This window comes from Schistocerca nitens, chromosome 1, assembly GCF_023898315.1.
Source record: "Schistocerca nitens isolate TAMUIC-IGC-003100 chromosome 1, iqSchNite1.1, whole genome shotgun sequence".
NCBI lineage: Eukaryota > Metazoa > Arthropoda > Insecta > Orthoptera > Acrididae > Schistocerca > Schistocerca nitens.
Genome location: NC_064614.1, coordinates 459,149,963 through 459,162,579, shown reverse-complemented (window position 1 = coordinate 459,162,579; position 12,617 = coordinate 459,149,963). Strand labels below are relative to the sequence as shown.

The window sequence follows — 12,617 nt, the reverse complement described above, 5'->3', positions numbered from 1 at the left end:
GATGTTATGTGGACAGGTTGTCCAAATGCAGGATCAGTACGAAAACAATAGCTCATAAACAACTCAAAAACATTGCGTACCTTTCTTTTGTCGAGCTAACAATCACCAAAAATGCTTTCTAACACTGCAGTGATGTATGACTTACACATTGTTCAAACAGACTTTTAAAAGCTCAGCAAAAAGATAGTACTGCAAATGTACCCTGTTTGTAAACATTGGTCGGGTTATGCAACAAGAATCTACACTCGTGTGATAATTACACATTTAACCATATCTTAGTATATTGAAGCAATCAAGGAATACATATGTAGTGATGAACTGGTAGCTAATTAGTTACCAACAGCTTGCCTAATGTGGAAACAAATCTCAACTGGAAATTAAATTTGTCTGCTCGGATTATGCCAATAAGACAAACTAGAAAACAAGGCACAAGAGTAATTACTATCTATATCAGTATTTCAAATCAAAGAGAAGTGAAGTTTTTTACATATTTCCCAGACTATAGGCATATAAGCAAAATTGAAAATGTTTTTAAGTCACTGGTAAGCAGTATTACATGAATATTTGTGGTGCCATCATGGTTCAAGTGTTATCTTGCGGGGCATTAAGAAATAGAAGTTCATTTCTTCGCTGTATTAATGTAAAACAGACAGAAAATGTGGTATTTGCAGTTGTTGGAAAACATTGAGAAACATAATGGATACAAGTTAATAATTAGGCTGCTGAAAGCGACATCCTTATGAACACATGCATAACTGATGTTTTTACTTTGCCACGTAGCACTTCAAACAATGTGGACACTCACTAACTGATGGGCATAGCAGCTGATTTTGACATTTATTACTGCTAGAAATGATTGTATGGCATTATTGGCTGGCAGACTATGTCTGGTGTTGTCTTCTTTTCTTTGACTCCTCTTCGGCAACTTACATGTGAATGAAATTGAGATGAAATGATGAAGATAACGTGAGTACCCTGTCTCAAAACAAAGAAAATCTCCAACCTGCTTGAGAATCAAACACAGACTCTGTGATCTAGAAGCAGCAACACTAACTGCTGCACCACAAGATGCCAAGACAGCTGAGAATGCTGTGGTTAGTGCGTTGGGGTGGCGATTGTCATGGCATGGTAGCAGTCAGTGGCTTCTTGGCTCTTTGGGGTGATGGAGAGTAAACAGAGCAAGCACACAGTCCATCTGCACACCTCCTGTTGCCTGACTGTCCATTGCAGCAAGCAAAAGGTAAAAAGAATTTCAGTTCCCCTTCTAAAAGGCTTTAACACAGCGACACATTATTTTTTGGACATCACAATAAAAACTTGACACAGGGACAATAAACCATAACAAACACAGTGCACCCGTTATTGTTGTGTAAAAAGTCAGCAACATAATTGAAGTATCCAGTAAGAAGGTTTCATGAAACATTTACATTTAGGTATTTTGTGTTTACTATCCCATCTGACTTCAGAAGATATGTAAATGTTACACGGTCACTTGACAATCGCAGTCTTTTAGAAGTGAGTGAAACAAAGCTGTTAAGTGTTAGCTGACTGATCCCAGACTTTCACAGATATGCTTGCATGTCAACTGAACCCCACAGACTTTTTCGACATAGTTCTTATGCAGTTGATAACATGCAAGGGATGGGAATTTTAGGGTGGGGTGAGCTATTTAATGACTTGCATACAGATATTTGTTAATACAGAAACAACATACCGTTTTTAAAATCATCTGGGCTAGATTTCATTATTTTGCAGTTGAACTTAAATAATTGTTTGGTTCATGTGTTGTAAATTATAAAATTGTACAGAATTATCTTACACTTCTTGGTTGTGAATACCCTACCTGCGAGTGTGGCATCCATCTTGAAAATAACTTTACATGATGATAAATTACTCGAATCTAAATTCTTAGCTTAATTAAGTGTTGAGGAGTGTATCTGGTTGAGAAAAAAAGTATAGCAACAAAAGTACTGTGTCAAAGTTGTGTGAGGGTAAAATTGTCAATGGAAAATTCGTAATGTGTAAACTTTTAATGTCAGTTATCTCGTGAGTTAATTAGTTTCTATAATTCAGAATATGTTCTCAGAATGAGTGGAGTGACTGCTTTCAAATGAATGATAACAATATTCAGATTCTGCCAATTACCTCAGTATGTTTCCAAGTAAAACAAATTGCATCACTGAAATCAGCATATATCTCACTGGATAACAAATTTAAATACATCTTTCCTAAATAACAGTTTGAAGTCTTTACGTACATATTTCATAATTCATGTGCAATTATATCAAAAATAGAATGAAAAATCGGAAAAAGTTGGTTATTGGTAGGAGTAGAATACATAACTGATGAAAAGTTTCCAGTTTGCCACGTCTAAACTTCAAGCTAAAAAGTTTAAAGTGTAAGTTTCTTTGTGCTCCTTTTGACTAATATTATGATTTAAATCCTTGTGAAACTTGTTCAACTTATATGAAACTCTCTTTAACTTCGTCATGCCCCATTGCAAGGCATCTCCCTCTTCTTCAGGTATTGTATTCGGAGATCATCTTAGGAAGACAGTGGGATGGACATCACCATTTGATTCAAATATTGGAAAATTGTGTAAACCTCCCTTCTTTATTTCATATTTAATCTTGTCTAAAATATGTTTTGTCTGCACTAGCTGTCTTTCTCTCTAAACTCCTGCTCACCACTGGGAGATTAACATGAGACAGTGGTTCTTCCAGCTTCCTGCCCTCAATAGAAGACTTTTATTAAATATTTCTGTGTTCCTCAAACCCAGGATAACAACACTGAACCAACCACTGCTGGCAAACTCACGCCTGTGATCGTGACAATTTTTTGATTGTAACTTTTCTAAGACCTAACTCTTGAGTCTTAGCAGTTTTGCCATCCCCACAATCTCTGACCTGCTTAATGTATGTGATGACTTGTTATTCCCTTTGATTAATGTTATCTACTTCTGTTACTGTTGGTCTTATCCAGGCAAAATTCTGGTCTCTCTGCTGTCATGCTTTGGGTACTTCTCTGGCAAACCTACTCTCTCTTGTATCCAGCTGAAAAATTATCTGATTCAAATCACTTTTATATTTGGCTCTCTCACAAGGCACTGTCCCTATTTGATCCTGAACATCCACTCTAAAGAGTGCCATGCCCATTTTCCTTTGAACTCTTTATTTATTGAAAACAAGTTCTGTACCTTCCCTTTTAATGCCGATTCCCTCTGTAATTCGTTCTTTGTATCACCTATTGATTACCTGAGTTCATTCTTTACTTTGGTAATTTTTTCTATGATCTGCCTAAACATTTCAAATACATTCTCCTCCTTGTTTACCACTGTAAAATGAGGTGAATAGATAGTTTTCAACCTTGAAAGAATAAAAATTCATAATTTTAAATGGAATATGAAAATCGCATAGGGTATTACAGGTGTAGTGCCTAACTTCAGACTTACTAGATTTGAGACCCAGCTTTTGCTTTTATAACAAAAAAGAAAATACAAAAATGTTGTTTCTGTTCACCCCAAAGAGAGGGACAAATAGAAAAGCAGTGTTAATATTATTATTTTTCAATTTTTTGTTGTTTGGGATGAATATAGACATGTGAAAATGTGTTTTGGATCTAGGAGAATATGAAGCAAAATTTATCTGGTTAAAGAAGAGTCTCATTTTGTACCAATATATATATATATATATATATATATATATATATATATATATATACTACAAGAATTGTTATTTTTATTCTGTTTTTCAAATTAAAATTGTTATATTTTTAATTATTTCATTGTAATATTAAGTTTATGGGCTTGGTTTGTTAATGCATTAACTTAACTGCCATCGTGTTAAATGCCTTTAAATCTAAAATTGGTACCCTCAGAAGTAACAAAGAGCATTCTTAACAACATCTCATGACTTCATCTGTTAAAATAAACAAATTTATTTTTCACTCTCCTTCCCCCACCCTCCACACACACACACACACACACACACACACACACACACACACACACACACCTGCCCCCCCCCCCCCCCCAAGAAGAAGAAGAAGAAGAAGCAACATCACCTCTTCGCTTTCTAAGTAACACATTTTACACCCATACAATCTAAATTACTGCATAATTTTTCCCTATACTTGGTGTAATCACAGCTTAATCTTCTGGATTGACAATAGAGCCATGTGATTCTTCATTTCCATCAAATTCTTGGTCTTCTTCTGAAAAAACACTGATGATTACTGTTTCAATTGACCCAAAATATTTCGAAAACACAAGCATATATATTTAGTTATCTGAAACACAAGTCAGAATGAGTACATAAAAGATGATTGAAGTTGGCAAGCTTTAGGAGCCAGTGGCTCATTCTTTGGGCAGAAGGGTTGAAGGGGAGGGAGAAGGGGTAGATTTTGGGAAAGTCACCCATGAGAGCTTAAAGGTGGAAGACAGGGTAATATGCAGACAGAGATTACTGCTTAAACATCATGCATGGGTTAATAAGAGTTAAAAGCTAAGTGTGTTGTATGTAACGGAGGTCCAAGGGGGGACGATGAAAAATAAGGGGTAAAACAATGAAAGGTGTAGAAAACTAAAATGGAGTGAAGCAAAGAGTAGTTACAATGAAGAAATGCTGAGACAGAAGAAATTAACATAAATTAAGGCCAGGTGGGTGGCGAGAACCAAGGATATGTTGGAGTGCTAGTTCCCACCTGCGGAGTTCTGAGAAACTGGTGTCTGGGGAAAAATCCAGATGATGCGTATGGTGAAACAGGCGCCGAGGTCACGACTGTCGGGAGCATGCTCTATGACGGGATATTGCGAGTTGCCAGTATACACCCTCTGCCTATGCCCATTCGTCCTAATTGGTAATTTGGTGGTAGTCATGCCGATGTAGAAAGCCTAACAGTGTTTACATAACAGCTGGTATATGACGTGTTATTTCAGATCTGGCTCCCCTTTGATAGTATGTGTTTTGTCAGTTACAAAGCTGGTATAGGTGGTGGTAGGAGGGTGCATATGGCAAGTCATGAAGTGGGGCAGGTCACAGGGGTAGGAGCCATAGGGTGGGGGGATTGGTGCAGAAGGAAATTTCTGATTAATGAAATGGAATTGGAAATTTGCTTACCAGATACTAAAATTAAACAACATGATTTAGATTGTTACTTACAAATAAAGTTTAGAGTAAGGAAAGTTCAGCACCACATCCTATATTTGCCATAAAGTGAACAAAACATCAACTGACAGTGTTGCCCACATTGAAATACACAATTACCTTGTTAGATTGGTTCACTAAAACCTTAGACAAACAAGTCTTCAAATGGTACTCCTATTTGTCTTCTGACATAATAACATAGAACTTTTATAGAAGTTTCCTTTCTTTTCATGTGATTTTATTCTGTTCATCCCATTTTACATTATTTATTATACACTAAATAAGCCAACAGAATTTCAGTTTATACCCGAACCAGATTTAGTTCTTTCCACTTTAACATTAAAACATTTAACATTTAAACAATTAAATAGTACCACACTTTAAAGGCCGCTCACTGTAGTTCAGTACCAAGCACAAACTGTCTAGCCACGGTCTGAAAATTAAATCGTTCTTTATACAAAAGTCTCAACATTGAGAATGCAACTGTGTGTGTGTGTGTGTGTGTGTGTGTGTGTGTGTGTGTGTGTCAAAAAGCATTTGATAATTGGCATGGTACCACAAAACTGATGAGATGTGTGCATCCTCTTTCCTAAATGGCCCTTGCTGATAGTCATTCCCTGCACAAATTTTCAAAGTGTTTAAGACCCCAGTAATGACAAAATATCTCGCCAGTTGGCTCAAGATTTTTCATAGGTCAAACAAATTTCCTATTGCCAAAAAATTTTTTCATTAAATTGGCTATTATTTATGAATCGTGGCAGACACATCAACAATCAATTCAGATGCTGTAGTTTTCTTTTCTAAAAGATAGGAGGGGCATGTGGTCAGCACACCGCTCTCCTGGTCGTTATGACGGTTGTCTGTGACCGGAGCCACTACTGTTCACTCAAGTAGCTCCTTAATTGGCATCACAAGGCTGAGTGCACTCCCCACTTTAGATAGATCAACATTTAAGTTACATTTTTCCTTTTCTAAGATGTTCAAGTAAGTTGTTTCATCCGTGCTACACACTTCAGCTGCAAATATTGGAGGTAGCATTATTGGATTCTCCATGGCTTTTCGTGATTGGTTACTTATTTCCATCTCATCTTCTTCAACCAGCAGTTATTTTCTCATCTGAGGAAAAAACACCTACCAGCTGCAATTTTTTTTTATTGTTAATGTAGTACAGTTTCCAATGAGAATGTCCTCTTCTATAGTTTGTGTGGAAGTCTTTAGTCCAAAGTAGAATCTAGCTGGTTGGTGAATAATATTGTGGAGATGGCGAGTCGTAGATAGACACAACGAAAAGACTGTCGGAAAGTGAGCTTTTGGCTCAGCTGCCAGAGGCTGTGGTTGTGTGTGTGTGTGTGTGTGTGTGTGTGTGTCCATTGTTTGTTTCGTTGTTGAATAAATTTTCTATACCCTTAAGCCTTTTATTCATTTGAGTACCAAGACATTCAGAAAATTGAAAGTATGTCAGAACAACAATGTGTGTGGAACTGTCTCATGTTGTTTAGTTCCTTTCATGCTTTTAGTTGCTGTGACATTCTTTCAGATATTTGTGCTCTGATGCAAGCACTTTTCAAGTCTAGTGACAGTAGGTTAACCTTAATGTCTCTTTTTTTTTTTTTTTTTTTTTATTTATTTATTTTAAATATGACTTGTTTGTCAATAAAAGTAGCTTGCAATGTAAGCACAAAGAAACAGTGAATTTTGCAATTGTGGTTATGTCTTTTATGCCCTTCAGCCCTCAGTTGTACCACCCCAGAGAGCTACCTTGTCTAATGGTTTGCTGTTAATTCAGCACAGTTGTCATTAGGCATAGTAGCATCATCGCCAAGATTTAACAGAAGCCTCTGTGAATATTTCCTGTGTGTCTTTATATGTGGTATCTCCTCTAGCTCACTCCATCTTTTAGGTGTTCTAGCCATTCTGTCCCCCCCCCCTCCCCCTCTCATTTCCTCTCCACCCTCCCCCTCTCATTTCCTCTCCCCCCTCCCCCTCTCCCCACCACCCCCTCCCCCTCTCCCCACCACCCCTCCCCCTCTCCCCACCACCCCCTCCCCCTCTCCCCACCACCCCCTCCCCCTCTCCCCACCACCCCCTCCCCCTCTCCCCACCACCCCCACTTCCACCTCCCCCTCTCCCCACCACCCCCACTTCCACCTCCCCCTCTCCCCACCACCCCCACTTCCGCCTCCCCCTCTCCCCATCACCCCCACTTCCGCCTCCCCCTCTCCCCACCACCCCCACTTCCGCCTCCCCCTCTCCCCACCACCCCCACTTCCGCCTCCCCCTCTCCCCACCACCCCCACTTCCGCCTCCCCCTCTCCACAGCTAGGTTTTCTCAAATGATTTGCATCGAACCGAACCACCACCTTAAATATACTTGAAATTAGAATGAAATCCAGAACATTAGCTGCTCTGAGACGTTGATAAATATCAATAGGGACAGTTGAAATTCTGTGTGTCACAACTGGGTCTCGAATGCGGGATCTCCTGCTTAAATGGCATACGCTCTATCCAACTGAGCCATCAGGGACACAGAAGATAGTGCGACTGCAGGGACTTACCTCCGGCACAATCCCCATGGACACACAATTCCAGCTTAGTATCGACACACTACATTTGTAGTGCCCCTGCCCACTATACTCATTACTCAACTGTCCCCGTTGATATTTATCAATGCCTGGAAGCAGCTAATTGTCTGGATTTCATTGTAATTTCATTCTTAGAGAGCTTCAAGATCACCAATGGTATCTGTTCTTCCAGACATGTCCGAAAGAAGAGATACCAATTTTCATATACTCATATTAAATATACTTAATCGGGTTTCACAATAGCACCAATATGCACGAGATGTTACTTTGGGTTTGAGGTTCATTACATTGTAGTACCATTTCAGAAAAAACAAAACAAAAAGAAAAATCCAATTGAGAGGTGGTCTCAACTTGTCATCTTGAATCTGTCTTAAACCAAGACCTTTTGCTCATACTGCAAAGGCCGCACCAATGCCATTAGTCTTGCATATCAACATTTTATTTTGTTGCAGTTTAAATGACCTGTCCTCTGATTGATGTTTCAGTTTGGATATCCAATCAAAGAATGTCTTGCACCTACTAGTTTATATGCTATTGTCTAGTAATCAGATTTTTGCACTTTTCATCCAAAGTGAGGGGAAATATATTTAGGTCCAGTAAGCTTCAAGATCTGTGAAGAAAACATTCCATTGTAGGGACACCTGATGTATTTTGATTGCCATTATGTAACTGCTTAGAGCAGTTCAGCTGTGTTCGTGGCCCAAGGTCTTGAATTTAGTGATTTTGATTATGGTTTCGTATGCAAATTTCAGAATAGGCCTACCCCAGAAATTTTGGATTCTTTTTAAAAGAGTTGTGGTACGCAAAGTAGGTTGATAGTAGTGATAACATTTTACTATTGAACATTCTTTTACTTTCAGCCACAGAGATTGTTGTGGCAAAACTGGTCAGAATAACAAACTTTATAGATGTATTAATATTCCCTTTGAAAATACCAATGTAATCAACTAAATATTATCTACTAATAGTGATAAAAAGCAGCTATATAATAAAGGGATAAGCTTTTCTCAAGGTAGCCTTTTTTTAAATTATTAACTTGGTGGATTAAATTTAGGTTGCCTAAGTGTGAACAGCATTAATGCCATGTTGTGTTAGTTTATTGTTTATTCAGTTCACAGATTGTTTCTATGGTGTCTTTGTCTCATGTTAATGCATACCTGGACTCATGCCACATCTCTGAAGGTTGTTGTTATTGATGGTATCTACAGAACACGATGACTTAACGAATTTTAAAAATGCACCATTAATACCTATAGTTTCTGCCTGATATGCTAAAATGAATGTACCTCCATATTTATCTGAATATATGTGCTCTGGTAAGTGCTATTAAGTCAGAACGGCATCCATATGAGGTCTCACCGTGAGAGGAAATCAAAATAATTCAAAAATAACTGCACGGTCATTTGGTTTACTTAGTCTGTACAGGAGTGTTGAAAATGTGAGAACAGCGTGACTAAATATAAAGCTTTGCTGTAACCGTGCTTCTTATTATCAGACCCATAAGCAACATTGTGATGATGTGTACCAACAGTATCATAGTAATGATTGGATCTATTGTAGTTGTCACAGGATCATATGGCTTAGTGCTTCCTGTTTTACAAATCTTGTTTCCAACCAAGATCCAGCATTCCAGACTTACAGTGCTACAATGAAAGCTACTTGGCATGTTCTGTTGTTGTTTGATGAACAAGTATATGAAGTTAAATATCTTCCATGATCTGCCCATTATCCAAAAATTATAAGCATCTATAGTTTAGGTCTGTGAATCTAGTACATATTTTCCTATCGTTCCATCAGTGCCATACTACAGAATAACAAAGAATTCCTCTGGAAACAATTTGGTGTGTTGTATTGTCCATTTCTTTGTGAGTCACAGCCCAAAGGTACCTTAATAGTCAATACCATTCTATTGTTTTCAGTATTTTCTAAACAGTCTATATTTATGTTCATGTTCCATCATTTGACAGCAAAAATTGTTACCAGATGGGATGCTTATGCTCTAAAAGTAGTCATCACATGCAAATATGTGGCTGGAAATGTCATTGTACTGCATTTATGTACAACCCAGAATAACTCGTAACAGTGCACAGTATTTCAAAGAACAGTGGATGCATGTGTATGTGCCACGGTTTCATCAAAATCCCTTGAAAAGAGACTGGATGTTTATATAGTCCGCACTTCAAACAGGGTTCCTACAGCTTTTTTTCCCTCTATGCGTGTGAATCTACACAATCTTAAAACATTTGGGTGCCCATTCTGTGTCATTGTATTGTCTGGTGTCCAGGAACACACACACACACACACACACACAGAGAGAGAGAGAGAGAGAGAGAGAGAGAGAGAGAGAGAGAGAGTCAGTCAGTCAGTCAAAAATGAAGAGAAATTGGGTTTTGTTCCAAACGGAGACCTCTTCATGCACTGTTTTTCAGGTTCCAAGAATGCGGATGTATGCTGATGAGGAACAAATACGATTGGAGAGGCGTCGCGCCATATCTCAGCAGCTCACCAGGCGACCGCGCACACGATCTCCATCACCAAGTGACCACAGCCGATCACAAGATCTGCGTCGCCGACTTGTAAAAGCACGTCGTGCAGTTACACCCGATATTATTACTACAAGTGATCTCCGCTCAAAGCTTAATTTAAAAAAGACACTTAAACTAAAGGCAAGGCAGAAGTCACCACTGCGAATAGAAATAGACAATGATGAATACTATAAATTTCTAGAAAGTGATCGAATGTAACTGTTGTATACTATACTTTTTCTGTTTTGACAGAAATAATATTCACTCATATGCTATTAAAATCAGATAAGTTGAAAAAGTCAGACTGATTTTTAGTTTTAAATACATTTGTGTGTCTCAATTTTCAGTTTGCTCCCTCATACAGTACATCCCTTGAAATGGCATACAGATTATTTTGTTAATTTTTAAATGGATGAGTGGTAAGCCTTGAATGGTGCTCATAAAAATTTGTGTGGTAGATGTGAGTAGTAAAATTGTTTTTATTATTAATTTTCTGTGCATTATGTATCTTAATAAATGGTTAATCTGGGGCAAAAATCACTGCCCTAGTTGCAGGTTGCCCATCTAATGCTTCCAAGGCCAACAAAAGTTTGTTTCTCAATATTTTATACAATTATTGACAATATAAACATTCAGAAATTTGTAGTAATTACTTATTAAAACGTATAAAAATATGTTTAATGTTTAACATGGTTAAGGTAAGTAATACAGTTAGAAATTTTGCAGATGTACTGAGGCAGTGTAGCTCATGATGTGCAAATTACCCAGACTCTTCATCCAGTAGTTGAGCATGAGAGCATTTAGTTTCTTCTGACAGTCTTCACACACAATTTTGAACCTTTACAAAACTTTTTCTCACTTGACACCCCAACAAAAAGATGAAAAGAGAAAAACATATCGCTTACTACATTTTGACTGTTCGTGCAGTAAAACATCACAATGAGGCATTTATCAATTCTTTTCTCTAGTACCCCCTCTCCCCCCTTCCCCTCTCTAGTCACAACGGTTTTTGCATTCAATATCCACGTTTACCACTGAACATCCTTGCAAATTTACACTCCTGGAAATGGAAAAAAGAACACATTGACACCGGTGTGTCAGACCCACCATACTTGCTCCGGACACTGCGAGAGGGCTGTACAAGCAATGATCACACGCACGGCACAGCGGACACACCAGGAACCGCGGTGTTGGCCGTCGAATGGCGCTAGCTGCGCAGCATTTGTGCACCGCCGCCTTCAGTGTCAGCCAGTTTGCCGTGGCATACGGAGCTCCATCGCAGTCTTTAACACTGGTAGCATGCCGCGACAGCGTGGACGTGAACCGTATGTGCAGTTGACGGACTTTGAGCGAGGGCGTATAGTGGGCATGCGGGAGGCCGGGTGGACGTACCGCCGAATTGCTCAACACGTGGGGCGTGAGGTCTCCACAGTACATCGATGTTGTCGCCAGTGGTCGGCGGAAGGTGCACGTGCCCGTCGACCTGGGACCGGACCGCAGCAACGCACGGATGCACGCCAAGACCGTAGGATCCTACGCAGTGCCGTAGGGGAGCGCACCGCCACTTCCCAGCAAATTAGGGACACTGTTGCTTCTGGGGTATCAGCGAGGACCATTCGCAACTGTCTCCATGAAGCTGGGCTACGGTCCCGCACACCGTTACGCCGTCTTCCGCTCACGCCCCAACATCGTGCAGCCCGCCTCCAGTGGTGTCGCGACAGGCGTGAATGGAGGGACGAATGGAGACATGTCGTCTTCAGCGATGAGAGTCGCTTCTGCCTTGGTGCCAATGATGGTCGTATGCGTGTTTGGCGCCGTGCAGGTGAGCGCCACAATCAGGACTGCATACGACCGAGGCACACAGGGCCAACACCCGGCATCATGGTGTGGGGAGCGATCTCCTACACTGGCCATACACCACTGGTGATCGTCGAGGGGACACTGAACAGTGCACGGTACATCCAAACCGTCATCAAACCCATCGTTCTACCATTCCTAGACCGGCAAGGGAACTTGCTGTTCCAACAGGACAATGCACATCCGCATGTATCCCGTGCCACCCAACGTGCTCTAGAAGGTGTAAGTCAACTACCCTGGCCAGCAAGATCTCCGGATCTGTCCCCCATTGAGCTTGTTTGGGACTGGATGAAGCGTCGTCTCACGCGGTCTGCACGTCCAGCACGAACGCTGGTCCAACTGAGGCGCCAGGTGGAAATGGCATGGCAAGCCGTTCCACAGGACTACATCCAGCATCTCTACGATCGTCTCCATGGGAGAATAGCAGCCTGCATTGCTGCGAAAGGTGGATATACACTGTACTAGTGCCGACATTGTGCATGCTCTGTTGCCTGTGTCTATGTGCCTGT

At 40.0% G+C, this 12,617-nt stretch overlaps 1 protein-coding gene across 1 annotated transcript in view; it reads left to right on the top strand.

Moving 5' to 3' along the window:
- The window catches only part of LOC126251777 (nuclear cap-binding protein subunit 3-like), an 84,693-nt gene extending 74,140 nt beyond the window's left edge, over positions 1-10,553 (top strand). Inside the window, exon 8 of the mRNA XM_049952403.1 lies at positions 10,156-10,553. Coding sequence (XP_049808360.1) covers positions 10,156-10,470 — 315 coding nt within the window. The 3' untranslated portion in view covers positions 10,471-10,553. The remainder of the gene's footprint in view (positions 1-10,155) is intronic.
- Positions 10,554-12,617: the final 2,064 nt, after the last annotated feature.